Source organism: Trematomus bernacchii, unplaced genomic scaffold (genome assembly GCF_902827165.1).
Source record: "Trematomus bernacchii unplaced genomic scaffold, fTreBer1.1, whole genome shotgun sequence".
NCBI lineage: Eukaryota > Metazoa > Chordata > Actinopteri > Perciformes > Nototheniidae > Trematomus > Trematomus bernacchii.
The window spans coordinates 164,470-181,629 of record NW_022987469.1 but is presented as its reverse complement, the minus strand read 5'-3'; the positions used below and the strand labels follow the sequence as shown (position 1 = coordinate 181,629).

The following is a 17,160-nucleotide window of genomic DNA, read 5'->3' as shown; positions in this document are numbered from 1 at the left end:
ACATCTGTAGTATAACACGTCATATTGTGATTGATGTTTTTAATTTTTGTAATTCTACATAAGCATAACTCACTAATAAGTCAGTCAGTTATTTTTCGGTAAAAGTCACAAGTTCCAATCAGCTGCAAGCGCCAAAAGGCCAGCCTAGTTCCTTCAGAAAACTACACCTCCCATGATTCACTGTGGCGTATTTTTCCAGCTGAAGATTTGAATGACCTGAGCGCCAGCCAATCAGAGCCTGCGTTGTTTGAGGGACAGGAGGAGCAGGAGCCACCTGGAGCACAGAAACATGGGGTGAGATAGATGTACACAGGGGTGGAGAGTAACTAAGGAATATACAAAGTATGCATTTGAGCTATACTTGTACTTCACTTCAGTATTTTATGCTAGTTTATACTTTTACCCCATTGCCTTTTGTATGCCAATATTACTTTTACATTTGTACTTGTAACAGAGTATTTTTACACTGTAGTAGTAAGATTGGAGGTAGTTTACATTGTTCACTATTAAACTTCTACTCAACCTAAATTAGGAGGCAAACTATGGACTTTTGAGTGAATGACTTGAACACTATGCACAATTTATCCATTCAAAATACAAGTATGGATGTAAATAACTTACTTGGATATTTCTTTCTGTAGGGGTCAAAGGTCGTGCTGCAGGGCCACTGGGAGGCTCCGCTCTTAAGACCTCCTTTAACTTCACACACTCCCTCTCGTACTGAAACAAATTGTACACATATAACCAAGTTGTGAGCTTGTGCGATCCTCACTATTGTATGAATGAATGCAGAAACAATGTGTGTGTTTTCTTTGGTGTGTCTCTGTATGTGCAATTGGTTTGCCTGCCTATAATAAGCAGTTACTGCACAATATCGGCAGGAAACTACTTTTCAACAGTAGAGGGCAGTGTGTGACTGATGACTGGTAAATAAAGGATTTAAGTACACTTTTAAGATAATTGTACTTTACTTGAGTATTTCGGTCCCCTGCTAATACAGAAGACTACTTCACTACAATAATACTTACCCAGCAGGATATGTACCGCAGGTCTCCCTTGAAAAAGAGATCGTTGATCTCAATGGGATTTTTCACCTGGTTAAATAAAGGCTACAAACAATATGTAGTGTGTGCGTGTGTGTGTGTGTGTGTGTGTGTGTGTGTGTGTGTGTGTGTGTGTGTGTGTGTGTGTGTGTGTGTGTGTGTGTGTGTGTGTGTGTGTGTGTGTGTGTGTGTACCTCCTTGTAAGCCTCGGTCAGGGAGCCCCACTTGCTTGGCCAGACAGAAGCCGAATCCTTCTCAACTTTTACATGTGCTTTCCTACACACACACACACACACACACAGACACACACACACACACACACACACACACACACACACACACACACACACACACACACACACACACACACACACACACACACACACATATATTATATATATTTGAAACTGGCAAACCCATCTATTTTGTTCTAGTTGATGTAGCTGCTGCCTGCTCTTTGGTTTGGTTTGTTTGAGTCTAGTTCTCCCACTGATGTTTTACTGTATCATATGTATCATTTGTTTCTCTTATGCTGACCATTTGAATTGCACTAAACAAAAGGAAAAGGAAAGCTGTAGCTAGATGCTAACAAAATAATAAACGGCTTATTTTTGCTTAAACAAGGCATATATAGGTAGTTCATCTTAGTACTAGCAAGAGCTAGAGAACATGCAGAAGGAAATTGATCTGTGCGCTTTTTTTAATTAAAACAACATGTATTTACTTTTTAATGCTGTAATGATAACATTTTCTGGTTGAATACTACCAAATATTTAAATGTATACACAATGTTTCTAATAAAATGTAATGTATACCATGTCAACAAAATGGTGCCCTGCAGATATATCATCTAAAATATTTTTACATTAAAGAGAGTGAAATGAACCCAGTGGAAAACACATTAAGATTACGAACTACAAAACATAGAACAATTATTTAAAAAATGACAACAATATTAAAGTGTTAACAATAAGTCATTCACAATAATCACACAGGAAGACACGTCTCATGTTTTAAAACAAAATAAAGATTATAATTAGTACTTATTCTGACTTTTGAACATCCAGTCAACTTTACGCCAACCCCCCCACCAAAACTAATCAAATACTTTGTGAATCACTCTGGCCTCTTTCACAAAGAGTGATACAATAAATACCAATGGTAAGCAACATTAAATCAAATAACAGTGAGCAGGTTTACCAGATTTCATCTTGATGCACAAAGTTGATGGGCTTAGATGTTCCCTGTGGATCCGCCATCTGTCCTGACCAGAGTGTGTGTGTGTTTGTGTATATGTGTGTGTGTGTGTGTGTCTCTTTAGTTTTGTCCGGCTAATGTTTCACCTGTGTGTAAGTTACACTGACAAAACTGTTTACCGTCACCATGGGGACGGAGTTCCGTGACACTCACATACACATATATCTCTGTGTAACCGTGGCGATGATAGGATGTAAGCACTGGAGGGGAACTCAAACATTAGAGAGGTGTCCACTGAAATATCTCGATAACTCATACATACTCCACTGAAATAGAGTGGTGCAGGGATGAGTCCTTAAACCTGGGGATGAGTTAGCATTTAGCACTTCTGGGACTTCAACGGAAAATAAGGTCTGTGGTTAACAAAATCTTTGACATCAAATTCTTCAGTAAACACACCTGAATGTCTGAAGCTTATATGTGTAAAAAGAACAGGGGTTGCTAACAAGTGGTAAACGTCATCTCGCCGAACATTAGCCTATTTTAGCTTAGCGGTGGTGACTTGAAGTCATGTGACCGTAATTTAGTTTGTTTATAGCGTAAATGTACCCTTTTACTTCTGGAGATTGCATTTACACTTCAACTATTTTAAAGAGGTGTTAATATGTGGAGATTATCCTTGTGGACAAACCTGATGGTATCATTAACGGAGGGAGGCTGTGGCTCAGTAGTTAGTGTGCTGGATTTCGAATCAGGGGATAGCAAGTTCGAGCCCCAATGCAGTCAGCAAGTCGTTGTGTCCCTGGGCAAGACACTTCACCCCAAATTGCTCCTGTGGGGATTGTCCACAGTGCCGAATGTATGTAAGTCGCTTTGGATAAAAGCGTCTAACAAATTACATGTAATGTAATGTAATAAACGTGTGTTTGCCACAGATCATATTTTCTTCAATATTCAAAAAAAGAAATCTCATTGCTATTGTTGAGGAAGCCCCTGTGATGCTAACTTCCGATACATACAGATTCTGAAATAGGCTTCTGATCATCCTTTAGTCTCTCTTATAACTGTTGGAGAGCCAGTTTATGTCCCCTCAGCTCTACAAAGCAAAACCAACCTCAACAAGAAGACTTGATTTACACATAGACATCAACATTTATTTCATTTCATATTCATGATATTCTTCATTTATGTCTGTACATGTACTGTACATGTAGCTTCTCTGTGTTTTACCTAATCATATTGTAATTTTTTTAATTAAATACTTTAACTTAAAATGTATATTCACATTTTTTCGCTCTTATTTCTGCTCTGACACCTTCATTTTCCGGGATTTATCTTATCAGGGTTCATCTTATTTTATCATTATCAAAGATCATTTCCAAAAGTTTGTGAAAACGTTTTTGTTAAAGGTTTAAAGAAGTACATTTCGAAATAATCCAACCACTAAAATCCAGCCTAGTGTTTCAACCCTTTTTCCAATAAAAGTATCTGGCAGTTCTAGCTACTAGCTGGATTATAAAATGCTTTAAATGTGGTAATTGCAGCTTTTCCTTCTGTACTGGATCATTCCCGAGGACAGAAACACTGCTCCCAACAGCAGACAGCAGAATCCACCAATCAGGTAGCTCCTCTCAGACTTATTTAAGGCAGAGTCTGCAATAAAAAGACAAGAACATATTATTACATGTGCAGAATGTACAATGTGTATTTGTTAATGACAAAATAATGCTGCATTTGAGAAAAAATAGGATATTGTTCTGTGCAGAGACTGGCTGTCACAGAGCAGAAAGGAGGCGGGGCTTGAGGAAATGCAAGTGAGCATGCTCTATGAGCTCGGATCCCCTGATGATCCGAGTTCCTGAGAATCAGGCCTTTTTTGGCTTCCTGCTTCATTGAGCATCCTTCTGAACGGCCCCGATCCTTACCCCAGTCAATAATGGTGGGCTCCTTGAGGCTGGCGTGCTGCACCATGCATCTGATTTTGTCCTTCCGCCCTGGTGTGATCTCCAGGAAAGAGTGGACCTGATACGTCCAGTCTCCATTTGTCATCACCTCACTCAAGGTAACACCAGAGGTCACTTCCTGTCCGTTGCATAACCAAGTTATCCGGATGTGTTTGGGGTAGAAGTCGTAAGCACTGCAAACCAACATGGTATCAAGACTGGAGCTGGTGGTGTCTGCAAGAGTGACCACGGGTTCAGCTGAAATCAGAGAGTTTTTACTGAAACATGTCCACCCTGAATACTGCGCTGCATTTGTATCACTAATCTAGAGAGATCTCGTCTAGACATGTACAACGGATAACTGCTGGTTCTGATTTTACCTTTTCAAGATACCTACTTTGTTTTGCTCTACAACTGAAAAGTGAATTGTTCTCTGGCCTGGCCTTATCACAATAAGATGACATTTTCAAGATAGTTTTAACCGTCTGACTAAAACTTTTTTTTCTTATGATATATAGTCTTTGGGCAAGTGAAACTACTGTTTTATCTACATATTTCATTGTATTCATGGAAAAAATGAATTTAATATAATATAATAAGAAAAGTGACAGACACAAATACTTAAGATATGCACACATATGGAAGACATTTAAGAAATATAAAGTTAGTTTAAGCTGTACTAAATATTTCAAGACTTTAGAGCAGGGGTATTCAACTAAAATTCAACGAGGTCCAGTTAGAGAAAATCTCCCCATGCAAAGGTCCGGAACTTCAAAATGTCAAACTTGCTTTATGAATTAGTGTGATATACAGGGCCGTCCCTGGCCAACTTGGGGCCCCAAGCGACATTGTGAGATGAGGCCCCCCCCCCCCCCACCGACAGGAGTGAACATTCTTTTTTTGGAAACAAAGTACTTTGCAAATATAATTCCTGTTTATTATTATTAACAACACAGTTACTTTTTTATACAGTGAGGTAAATGGTAAATGTGCATGTATGTCGTTCAGTATGCGTTTACAGGTGAATACGTCTGCATTTCCTGCCAAATACTAGCCGCAAAAAGGTTAAAATATAATGAATGCAAATAAACTACTTCTACTAATAATAATAATCAAAATCATAATCATAATCAATTCAATAATATAAATACTACTCTGTCAGCAATGTATCAACAACTACACACACATTTCTATCAGTATTTCTCTGTGTTGTGGTTGACACGATGATGATGACTGTTAGGAGTTAAGGGGAGAGGCTGAGCATCACCATGAAATGTGCAAATTGACATAAAAATGAATAAAAGGGGAAAAAATGCTCCATGTTTTTTAGGCTGTGGGGTGCGCGGAGAACTGCGCACAAGCCGAGCTCATAAGCCGAGGCCCCCTGCGCGAGGCCCCCTGCGCGAGGCCCCCTGCGCAATGTGAGGCCCCATGCAGCCTGCATGATCGGCCTGTAGGGAGGGACGGCCCTGGTGATATATATTGAAGTAGCCTGTAGCTGTATCAACGTCTGCATGTAATCAACAACTGACTGCCAATCAAATAAAGAAAGTACAATTCATAAACAACAATATTTATTGTCAATTAACATTGAACTCTACAGATATACAGTAACATACTGTGGGTGTAATGTTCCTCTTGGGCTGCATTTAAAAATAAAATAGAGAAAATAAATGAAATAGCTTTGTTAACCGTTTCACATCATGACTTAACAGTTTCAGACGATTATAGAACAATATCAGTCTTTACACATCATAACAATTGAACAGTTTTAAAGTTTCTCTTTCTTTCCCTCTTATATTGCAGTCCCTCACTCACTTTGTTTTGTTCAGTGCGAGAATTGAGCTCGAGCTTGTCCTGCCAGGAGTTTAAATCTGGGCTGAAATGGTGTCAGGGCCATTCTCATACACACATGTAGGTGCTCATTGGTTAGCCTCGGTTAGCCTGCGCTGGAACGATATTTATTTTTTGTGACCTCAGTTCTGACTTGAGAGGGAATGTTTGGTCAAACACTTTGTGTTTTGTCTCATAGTGGCGTTTTGGCACTTTTAATGAGCGCCACGGTCTCTGAACAAATGAGACACCCTGGCTCTGTGCTCCCAGTGGGCAGGATGAACATGAATGAGTCCACTCAGGGTTAAAAGCTCTGTTCTCACTGTCCACTTTCCTCTTCTTGGAGAGCGCCATGTGTAATTATTTGTCTCTCCCTGTCTGCCGCTAACGCCTGTTCACTCTCCTCTCCGCTTCTCTCCCTGTATCGCTAATTATTCTCTTCACTCACTTTCCTCTCCGCTTCTCTCTGCCGCGCTCTCGTCTCTTCTTCTGTGTTTCTCTCCCTGTATCGCTCACTCGTCTCTTTCCCCCCCTTTCGGCGGCGGTTAAAATAGAATCGCCCCGTCAAAATTAATTTTTAATCATTAAAGTATGTATGAACCTTAATACAAGTATGAAACTGAAAATGAGAATAATATGTCCCCTTTAACGTGATTGGTCAATACTTCACTGTCTACAAACGGGAATGCTTCCAATACTAAAATAGTGTCCTGTTGTCCACATTTATGCTTTTGTTCATAAAGAGTTTGTGAGTTTAATGAGATTAAATAAAGATGTGTATGTTTGAATACTCACCAAAGTTGTCCTCAGTTAAGCTGTATATTAAACTGACGTTGTTGACAGATATGAGCTGCCTCTCCACGACCTTCTGCAGGACGTCGTGCCTGTCATTGTTCAGCGTGGAGGCAGAGAGGAGCCCGGCGGCAGTGAGGCCCCCCCACCGTGCTGTTGTACTGCATCGTGAACTCTTCGTTGAAATACCAGTCGATCAGGTACTCCACATGCTCTCTGGAGTAGAAGGCACACCAGAAGTCAGCGCACATGAAGTATCCATCAGCTGCACCATCTGAACAGAAAAGGAGAAGCACAAAATATGATTTTCTTTTAGTGTGCAGAGACAGGAAGTCCATGGTATGTTGACAGTCAACAGATTGCTTTAAAAAAAAGTTTGAGTTTTTCTTTACTTGCTGCATTCCCTACACAGTATAGGCTACATGAATAAAGTTGTGTGTCGTGGAAGGCATTTTGTGTCTTTTAGTGTTTTGTTGTAGTCAGTTTATGTCATTTTGTAGTCGGTTTGTATTCCTACGATGTAATTTAGTGTTTCTTTAGTGTTTTTGTTGTCATTTTATTTGTCTTTGTGGTAATTTTGTGACTTTTTGTAGTATGTTTGTGTCTCTTTGAATCCACTTTGTTTCATTTTGTGCCTTAAAGGTGGGGTAGGTAAGTTTGAGAAACCGGCTCGAGATACACTTTTTGTTATATTCCATGGAATGCTCTTAACATCCCGATAGCAATGAATATCTTAAGTGCTTTGACAAAAATCCATAAAAAAATGTCATCTGTGGAAGCCGTAGTACTGTAAAAAGCACGACCAATCATTTTAGCCAGCCCGGCTAAAATAACTGGATGGCCTACCTGCCTGTCAGCCTTCCATCTGTGCACAAACTTATCTCGTGCCCTCATTGGTCATGTGCGCGTTCGTGTGTGTTGGAGGAGGGGCTCTGTAAGGAAGTGGCAGATTTTTTCCGGCTGTGTATTTTCTAATTCTAGCGAACTCGAGCTGGTTTCTCCAAAATTACCTACCCCACCTTTAAGTGACTCTTTGTTGTATGTTTTCGTCTCTTTGAAGTATATAATCTGTGTTTAACATGAGCACTTTCAGTGTCTTTTTTGTTGTCACTCTTGTCTCTTCCTGGTTGGTTTGTGTCTCTTTGGTTAATATGTAGTAAGTGAAGGTCAGGGGCCCCCTTGGCGCTTTGGCCCCTGGTCTGTGCCCTGTAGGCCCATCACCAACACATCCATGTTTTCTGGATTTGCCACTGTCAGTATCTCCAGCACTTTGATTCAGAAACTATTCTAATGAATTGTCATGACATGTGTTACAGACAGGAGGAATACAGTAACAGAAACATTTCATCTTGTGTAGCTACATTTGGATTTAAGAATGACATAAAAACATAATAAAAATGTCCTTAAACATTCTAAGGTAATATATAGGCCAACCCACAGAAACTCTCTGAAACATTGTGTTAGCAACTTTCAATAACGTGACTCTGTAGCCACAAACACTTTTATCATTTCTGCCATCAGCACAGAGCTGAAACCCGATTATAGTTCCTCATTCGGGTCACTGGAGCATTCATTAAAAAAAAGAAAGGAGAAATAAGGCGCCCTAAATCTGCACTAATACTAACAACATGTCTATGTTCTACCAGAGCAAATGTAATTTTAACAATTCATATTATATTATTGTATTATATTGGATGCTGGTTGACGTGGAGCTAATTTAAACTACTTTATAGACATTTTCTTAATGGTTAATAATGTATAATAATGCATCATATAGTTTTTCAGATAATGAGATATTTTATAAACTAACTTATAACTCATTTTAGACTATATCCGTCAAATAAATGCAGTGTTATAAAGAATACAATATGTAGTGAAGAAGTATTATAAAATGTAGGTATACAAGTAACTCAGGAATATACGTAAGTATACAGTAATTGAGAAAAAGTACTTTCTTAGGTATGAACCCTTGTGGGTTGAGATAAGACTTATTTTCAGGGAGTAAACCAGCAGTAAATGCTTTATTCAAATACAAATATAAAAACATATATTTAGATATATATTTTTAGCATACTTTGAAGTTTTTGAATGATGTATATTGTTTATAAAAAGGGTTTTAGAACACTGTACTGGGCAGGCTTTTTCTCTCCATGAACCATTCATTGCTTGCCTATCAATGTGAATAGTTAAGCTCCAACTTTCTGTAAGACTTATTAAAGATAAAGAGTGCATCAAAAAGGTTACGGTTAGAATCCCTCACCGACCACAGCGCAGGAGGAGAGCCGCAGAAGCAGCAGGAAGGTGAGGCGGTTCATGGTGAAGCCGGAGAACAGATCAGTGGGGGTTATTAACCTCCATTGTGCAGCATGCAGATGATGCTTTCATTTCCTCCACAGCTGGTGAAACACTGAACCGGATATCTGGATGTGTATTTTTATATTTATATATCTTCTAACTGGATTGTTTTTTTATATTTTCAAAAGTATTTGTCTTGTATTTATTTCCTTTTAATCTCCATTTCCTGGACTGCAAGTAACTCTGGCTACTACTCTTGCACTGTTTGTACTTTTTGAATCATTTTTGGCTGGATCGTAAATCACTATCTATTAGTATTAACATTTTCCAAAATAGTATGTTTTGCACTTTTCAATCATATTTGACTGGACTTTTAGTTTCTCACTGTCAGCCTTTTCCACAATCCGAATGATGTTCTTTCTTTCAGTTTGTAATCAATATGTTATCCATAGTAATCTTTATTCACTTAATTACATCTAAATCACATTATATTAGCACTACCTCTATTAGCATAACTTAAGATTTCTGTAGCATCTCTGGGGTCCTATATATCTTATATCGTTTTTATGTTTTATTCTTGTATTTATCTGGTTTTCCTATGTATGGTATAATTGAATGTAATACATTATTACACAGATGCCTACATTACCAACAACAACACAATTATGTAGCCTAACATTTTTCATGAATGCACCAAAAAAACGGTCCATGTGTTTAGTCTGTCCAACAATATCCCCTCCTGAGGCACTTGTTTGTTCTGTTTGGGCAATAAGAGAGCATCTTTGTTGACAGTCAGTGAAAAGAAACTCTGGACATCATAAATCACATGCTCAAAAAGTTTGGATCCTAAAAAACCCTCAGACTGCACACAGGAAGCTGAAACCAAACACCACCAGAGAACGAAACTAACTGTACTCAGCTCTTTTTATTTAGAAAAAAACTGTCACAGACGCTGGACTTTCTGTGTGCTTTCTAGTCTTTCATTCTTAAGTAGAGAAGATATATAATATGCATTTAGAAAAAGGGAACGGAGGCACGGAAACATGTATTTCTTTGTCTTTTGTGTAATAGCCTATGTTGTTAACCCTCCTATTGTCTTCGTCTTCGTCTTCGTCCTCCCCCCCCCCCTTACTTTGGTGTTCGCGGTCAAATTTGACCGGTCCTGTTTTAACTGCTATTATATTAACACAAAAAACATTAATCATCACCAAATTTCATTTAACACCCTTTCAAACTGTACATATTGTATCAGACTACTGGTATACATGAAAAACTACAGTAAATATACAAAGAATAGACACTGAACATGTATTGGTGTGCCAGGTGTGATCCATGTGGGGGGATGGGCACATAAGAGCGGGAAATGTGTACAATTGTTCTGTGTGTGTTTGTGTGTGTGTGTGTGTGTGTGTGTGTGTGTGTGTGTGTGTGTGTGTGTGTGTGTGTGTGTGTTTGTGTGTGCCAGGTGTGATTCACATGGGGGGATTGGGCACATAAGGGGGGGGACACATCTAGAGTATTTGTGTGTGTGTGTGTGTGTGTGTGTGTGTGTGTGTGTGTGTGTGTGTGTGTGTGTGTGTGTGTGTGTGTGTGTGTGTGTGTGTTTGATCTGATCCGGATGGTTACTAATTCCTTTTCTTTACGGGAACACCATGGGTGTTACAAAGTTGACTAAATCATCCAAAATTCAATGAAAGTGGTGATCAGCCATTTGATATGTTCAAATGTCTACTGTGAAGGATATCATGAAGCCTTAATGCATCGAATGTAAAACAAAAAAGTTATGATTGATGAAAGTAGTAAATCGGTCAGATTTGACCCGAAGACAACAGGAGGGTTAAAGCATGTACAAATGTTTTACTGGAATACCCAAAGAATGAAGCTGGAAGTTAGTGTAACAATTCTTACAATGGTTTTGTAATCTTTTAAATGTATTAGCTTGTAAACTGTAAAAATGTCTCATTATATGAAATGATCAGCGTTGTTTCAGACTTTTTGTATTTGGGCATGTATGGGCATGAATTTGGTTTTCCTGCTGTGTGTCACCAGTCCTACGCCCATATTACTCTATTTGTCTTTCCTTGTAAATACATGTGCAAATGCAAGTAAATAAACCTGATATAATAAAGCTGTCAGTTCCATATCCACTTTGCATTAAGTCGAAAGTGCAGCTAACTAACGCATAATGTTAGTTAATGTTTAACCTAATATTTAATGTCAACAGCTGCACATCTACAGTCTCAGTCCAAAAGAGAAGAACAGGGAAGAGACAAGGATGGAAAAAGTTCTTCTGATCATCATCGCTCTTTCAGGCAAGAGTTTTATATATTTTTATTTAAAATACTGCATCTTATTCCATTAGCAATTTTTAGTACTTTGTATTGTGGTTTCCCTCTGACAATTACTTAAGTTGTTTAATTCAGTCTAACTTTAATGTAATTTGGTTCAGTAATTGATATTGAATCTAGTCAAAGTGTCTGTGTCTCTACAGGGCTGAGCGCTGTCTCCTCACATGCTGAACGTCAGTACCATTTTGTTTATGAAGCAAAGACCATGTCTGAAGCACAGAGATACTGCAGAGAGAAACACACAGACCTGGCCACTGTAGACAGCGATGAGGTTGTGAAGCTCCTGAACAACATGGCAGGCCCATACAACCAAGTGAGGTCACTTTTCTCTGTCTTTCGATTGATAGCTATTATGAATATTAGGTAGTTATAGTAGTATGGGCTATAGGTTGAAACTTTTTAAAGCTTTGCCTACATAAAACACTTATAACTTAACTGTAGTGCAAAATGTCCCTCTTATATGTAGTAGAGTAGATGAAGTGTTTTTAGTATAAACCTCCCCTGTTGTGTTTCACCAGACAGAGTTTTACTCTGAGGAGTGAGGGTAACAAAAGGAGGACATTTTGTATTACAAAGACCTTAATACATCAGGATTAATTCTTTATTAACACAATTAATGTTGCTTTCAGTCAGCCTGGATAGGGCTGCACGATGACCGGTACACCTGGAAGTGGTCGATGTCAGACCCAAGCTTCTACGGACCGAGGGAGATCGAGTTCAGACAATGGGGCATTGGACAGCCAGGCAAATATAATTCTGAACCCTGCACATGTATCGGTTCTCCTGATGGACTATGGCATGATTATAATTGTATCCGCATTTTTAGGCCAGTCTGCTTTAATAGCACAGGTAAGAATATTAACTTAAGATGAATACTATACATTTACATTTTTTTAATTCTGAGTCAAAGACTGCTCCAGAATGTCTTTCCTAACAACAAAAAGAAAAATGTTATGTCTTTTTGTGTGTAAAAATAACGGATATTTTTATTCAGAGAGGGAGACTGTAGAGAGATGTTTTAAGATTATATTATTTACATATTTATTTATACATGTATTCATTAATTGATGTCATTCCTTATATCCCGGGGGATTTAAATTATATATAATAATAATAATAAAAATAATAATAATAATGATAATAGGAATAAACTTTATTTATATAGCACCTTTCATCCAAGATGCCTGTATGTCGTGGTGCCTCTACTTAGTACTTCTCTGTGGTCCATTTTCAGGGCCGAATGCAACATTTGTCCTCATTGACAGCAAAATGAACTGGACTGAGGCCCAGAGCTACTGCAGAGAACACCACACAGACCTGGCCAGTGTGAGAAACGAGACGGAGAACCAGCAGATTGTTGAGCTGTTACCTGCAGGCATATATTGGATCGGCCTTTACAGAGACTCCTGGAAGTGGTCCGATGGAAGCAACTCCTCTTTCAAGTACTGGGCAGAAAATAAACCTAACTACAGAGCTTTTAAGGTTTGTACGGCTGCAGCTTTCAACAACTCTGGAAAATGGGAGGACTTGGACTGTGGAGTGAAGAAACCATTCATTTGCTACGGACGTGAGTAAAATTCACAGCTACGTCAAAGCAAGTGATGATATTGAGTCTGTTGAAAAAGAAGACACCATAAACGTTGTGACTGATGAAGTTTGTTTGTGTTTTTAGCTGTGCCTGTTTCAATGAAAATGATAAAGGTGAAGGTGGATAAACCAAACGGTGTGGATCTGAACGACCCCGCTTTTCTGGATGCGATGTTGGTGGAGGTAAATCATGTTTTCTACTTTTATGCAAAAACATCAATCACCAGAAAGGAAATTCACATGACATGAGAACAAGAGACGAAATAGGTAGGAAACAAATACATATATATTAAAGAATAATTAATTCAACGAAAGAAAATGTAGTAAAAGAATTTCAATACGAATGAAATGGACCAAGATGAACATGAATGAAATTCTATATCTATCATACATTCAATACTTTGGCCACAAATAACAGGACCCAAGCATTTTGTAAGAAGACGTGTAAATATGTGCAGAAGTAAATAGCAGAAACTTACTTGCCACCAAATGCATTAGGAAAATGTACAAATACTATTTCATAACCTGAGGTAAGCCTTTACACTGGAAGAAATAAGGGGAACAACTACCATTTCAGATGAGTGAACTATAGATAAATCATCCGTTTTTATTGGAACGATAATGATAATGAGTTTTTGTGTCTCAGGCGAAAAAGAACCTACGGGCCCAGGGATTGGACGACAACGTCAAACTGGCCTGGAGGAACCAGCCGGATGGACAAGTTTTCCACAAGGAGGAGGAGAAGAGGGATGAGCTCTAAAGCTGAATTGCTGTGTCGGCTTTTATCAGAGAAAAGTGTATTTCTTTCCTCAAAGTCCTCATGCGACAGAATTCGATCAATTAGTTACGATCATTTTGATAGAAGATAGAGAATGTGATGCTTTTCCTTGTTATATGGTTATGAATTTAATATGTTTAGGGTTTTTACTATTGAATGTATTTGCTTGGCCGGTGGGAGATAATAATAAAATGTTTGGCTTTTGTTGACTTTTGATCAAAATTATATTACCAATAAAAAAAATGACCTTTAATGAATCTCATACAAAAATGTGTTTCTTTATTTGCATCCTAATTATTGTTTTTTTGTCTCAAAATATCTACAAATGAGTTATGTTGAAAACAGTAACAGGCCGTGCATTTCACACCTAGGCCTTCAGTAGTGTCTACCTGAATGAATCCACCTCCTAATAGCATTATTATGACGTCACGGCTATAGAAACCATTAATATGATACATTAACGCAGTACAACAGGGCGCTGCATCACAGACAGGTTTCTAATATAGCGAGAATGAATGCCATTACTAAAGTCAGTGCAGTCGTATTTCTGTCAAAAAACATTGTGGAATATAGGAAAGAACAGAGTCCTGCTTCTGACACTGCTCAGTTCTCTTTATACATGAACCTTCCTGAGAACAATTCCACCTCAGCCACATCCATCATGGGGCACTTTGTAATGGAGGGTATGTCCTCTTGGTGGGTGACATTTAGAAGATTTTTGGTGAGAGATGTTTGGCCGGAATATTATGCAAGATCCTGGATGACAAGACGCTTTTTGTGTGTGTGTGTGTGTGTGTGTGTGTGTGTGTGTGTGTGTGTGTGTGTGTGTGTGTGTGTGTGTGTGTGTGTGTGTTTTATCTGATCCGGATGGTTACTAATTCCTTTTCTTTATGGCGGGAACACCATGGGTGTCACAAAGTTGACTAAATCATCCAAAATTCAATGAAAGTGGTGATCAGCTATTTTATATGTTCAAATGTCTACTGTGAAGGATATCATAACGTCTTAATGCAATCGAATGTAAAACTAAAAAGTTATGATTGATGAAAGTAAATCGGTCAGATTTGACCCGAAGACAACAGGAGGGTTAATGCATTCATTGTATAGACATATTATGTTCAGGAAAACAATGTATATTGCATTATAATAGCAGACAGAATGTGCTCATGCATACAGTATGTATGTTTGCCAAATAAAAAGATTTGAGTCATGGAAATAATTCTACGAACAGGGGCAGTATACTGTCAAGTCAATGAAGAAGTCAATAATAACAAAATCTGTCCTTTAAGGTTCTTTTTGATTATTCCCTGAGTTCCTTCATGAATGCAGTCCATTTACCAATGACTTCAATCAACTGGCTGATGGTTCAACCATTCACTTGCTTTCCTGGAATACTGATACAATTTTTTTCTACATGGATGTGTACTGATTTGGTTGTATTAACATATGATAGCCTTTTTATGTAATATGTTAGTCTACTCATTGTTATTTTTTACTTTGAACTAATATGTTTATTTTCCCGCTTTGGGACAAATACTGGATTCCTGGTTCTGATATAGCTTTTAAAGGTGCCTCTCCTGTTTCAGTCCACTAAGTGTCACTGTTGTGCTTTCTATGTTTATTTAATATCATCCACCAGGACCACAGCAGAACCACATGAGAGAAACTCTAGGTTCTCAGGATCCTCATTAATTGATATTCATACATCTAAAGAAATATATTGCCCCAGCATCAAAATACTACAGTACAGAATAACTGTAATATTAGTATTCATATAACATTAAGATTTATATAGTCATAAGTATATTGTGTGTACACATTTGTGTACATTGGCAAAAATGACATGATAAAGAGAGTTGACGTTGTTTGTATTATTTTGCATTATTATACTTTCCTTATATTCAATTTTTACTAAACTTATTTGAACTACCTTTTCGCATACAAAAAATGCCCAAAAATATTGTAGTCCTGTAAAATTAAATGATATATATCAAGAAAACACCTGACACAAGAACTTCGTATAAAGTCATACAAATAACAATATTTTAAGTAATATTTATTATATTAATACAAAATAATAGTAACTTCTTCTTCTGTAATTCATGGGGGCCTGATCACTGTCACATAAAATACAAAAAATATATAGTGTTTTTTCCAAAAATGTAGAGATCATGTTCAGCGCTCTTGAAGATGAATTCTTAATAAAAAAAATCTTCGATATCTGCGTGATTTTCTACTTTTGATGTCCATGCTAAAGTCCAGCTTGTCATTATTACTGTTACGACAAAGCCTCTGTATTGTTATCAGGTTTTACGTCAGTGCACTTGGTACTTTAACCTCTCTGTGGCGGCTGTTTACTTCAGGCTGTGAATCACGCTTTGACCTGACGCCAAATGTCAGACTTCACTCTGTTCTACCTGCTGCTCACGTCAATCCAGGAAACATTTCACAAGGAGAGTTCACTAAACCTGAAAGTATCGCAAACATTGCATTACCTTTTTCTCAGAGATTTCAATTTTTTATATTTCAATAATAGGTGGGGAGAGGGAGAGGTGGGGAGAGGGAGGCGGGGGGAGAGGGAGAGGTGGGGAGGGGGAGAGGTGGGGAGAGGGAGGCGGGGGGAGAGGGAGAGGAGATGGTGGGGAGGGGGAGGCAGGGGGAGAGGGAGAGGTGGGGAGAGGGAGGCGGGGGGAGAGGGAGAGGTGGGGAGAGGGAGGCGGGGGGAGAGGGAGAGGTGGGGAGAGGGAGGGTGGGGAGAGGGAGGCGGGCGATTTCATCGTTATCAGAAAATGATCGTATAGAGGCTTACACACGGAGCCGTTTCCCCCCCCAGAGCGTTCCGTTTGCAGATCTATCCACCTTGGGACCTGTTATCGTTTACGGGGTCTGTTTCTATCGCTTTGTTACGGCCTCGTGTAAACGAAAGGGCTATACGCAAGAGAAACTATGCGGATACAACCCGTATCGTCCTCGTATAAAGGGGGTCTAAATGCATGTTAAATGCCCAGCATTCTGCGCCACTCTATGACGTAGTATACTTGAAATAGTGGCTCTGCAGCATGTGTACTCGACATTGAGAAACGGCCTGTATATATAAACTTGTGAACGGAAGACTTTTTTGAAAACAAATTCGGTGCGTAAACGCAAACGTTCCCGTGTAAATGGGGTCTAACCTATTTACTGCAACAACTTCCTTCTCTCGCCGTGAACTGTTGTTGCTCACGTAAATCTCCCCGACGGCTTGGTGCCTGATGAAAAACCGGTTCACAATTTGCAAATTAAGGTTCGCAATCGAACACCAGTGCAGAACTGGCCCTGGAACCACCTCAGAGGAAAATGTTTGT

At 38.7% G+C, this 17,160-nt stretch overlaps 3 protein-coding genes and 1 pseudogene across 3 annotated transcripts; 2 read left to right on the top strand and 2 right to left on the bottom strand.

The window, feature by feature from the left end:
* Positions 1-38: 38 nt before the first annotated feature.
* On the bottom strand, positions 39-3,012 carry LOC117493787 (uncharacterized protein C20orf85 homolog). The gene is made up of 4 exons (XM_034144367.1): positions 2,244-3,012; positions 1,238-1,319; positions 622-720; positions 39-274 (listed from the first exon to the last, which is right to left on the bottom strand). The coding sequence occupies exons 1-4, from the start codon at positions 2,300-2,302 to the stop codon at positions 119-121; spliced, it is 396 nt and encodes a 131-aa protein (XP_034000258.1). The 5' UTR covers positions 2,303-3,012; the 3' UTR covers positions 39-118.
* A 164-nt stretch (positions 3,013-3,176) lies between these two features.
* On the bottom strand, positions 3,177-9,150 carry LOC117493716 (annotated as a pseudogene).
* A 2,148-nt stretch (positions 9,151-11,298) lies between these two features.
* Positions 11,299-12,460, top strand: LOC117493304 (asialoglycoprotein receptor 1-like). The gene is made up of 5 exons (XM_034143805.1): positions 11,299-11,415; positions 11,595-11,764; positions 12,081-12,195; positions 12,278-12,300; positions 12,446-12,460. Exons 1-5 carry the CDS (start codon positions 11,379-11,381, stop codon positions 12,458-12,460), a joined length of 360 nt encoding a protein of 119 aa, XP_033999696.1. The 5' UTR covers positions 11,299-11,378.
* Positions 12,461-12,688: 228 nt separating this feature from the next.
* LOC117493989 (lectin BRA-3-like) lies at positions 12,689-14,008 on the top strand. The gene is made up of 3 exons (XM_034144592.1): positions 12,689-13,018; positions 13,124-13,221; positions 13,685-14,008. The coding sequence occupies exons 1-3, from the start codon at positions 12,721-12,723 to the stop codon at positions 13,796-13,798; spliced, it is 510 nt and encodes a 169-aa protein (XP_034000483.1). The 5' UTR covers positions 12,689-12,720; the 3' UTR covers positions 13,799-14,008.
* Positions 14,009-17,160: the final 3,152 nt, after the last annotated feature.

What these genes read in the sequence shown, in the direction of transcription:
- LOC117493787 (XM_034144367.1), bottom strand. Translation starts at nt 2,302, where the DNA reads ATGGCGGATCCACAGGGAACATCTAAGCCCATCAACTTTGTGCATCAA. An exon ending in GTGCATCAAGATGAAATCTG is followed by an intron (nt 1,320 to 2,243) that starts GTAAACCTGCTC and finishes GTGTGTGTGTAG; the next exon opens with GAAAGCACATGTAAAAGTTG. An exon ending in CTACAGAAAGAAATATCCAA is followed by an intron (nt 275 to 621) that starts GTAAGTTATTTA and finishes TCTGTGCTCCAG; the next exon opens with GTGGCTCCTGCTCCTCCTGT.
- LOC117493304 (XM_034143805.1), top strand. Translation starts at nt 11,379, where the DNA reads ATGGAAAAAGTTCTTCTGATCATCATCGCTCTTTCAG. An exon ending in GATCATCATCGCTCTTTCAG is followed by an intron (nt 11,416 to 11,594) that starts GCAAGAGTTTTA and finishes GTGTCTCTACAG; the next exon opens with GGCTGAGCGCTGTCTCCTCA. An exon ending in TGGCAGGCCCATACAACCAA is followed by an intron (nt 11,765 to 12,080) that starts GTGAGGTCACTT and finishes TGTTGCTTTCAG; the next exon opens with TCAGCCTGGATAGGGCTGCA.
- LOC117493989 (XM_034144592.1), top strand. Translation starts at nt 12,721, where the DNA reads ATGAACTGGACTGAGGCCCAGAGCTACTGCAGAGAACACCACACAGAC. An exon ending in ACCATTCATTTGCTACGGAC is followed by an intron (nt 13,019 to 13,123) that starts GTGAGTAAAATT and finishes TTGTGTTTTTAG; the next exon opens with CTGTGCCTGTTTCAATGAAA. An exon ending in TGGATGCGATGTTGGTGGAG is followed by an intron (nt 13,222 to 13,684) that starts GTAAATCATGTT and finishes TTTGTGTCTCAG; the next exon opens with GCGAAAAAGAACCTACGGGC.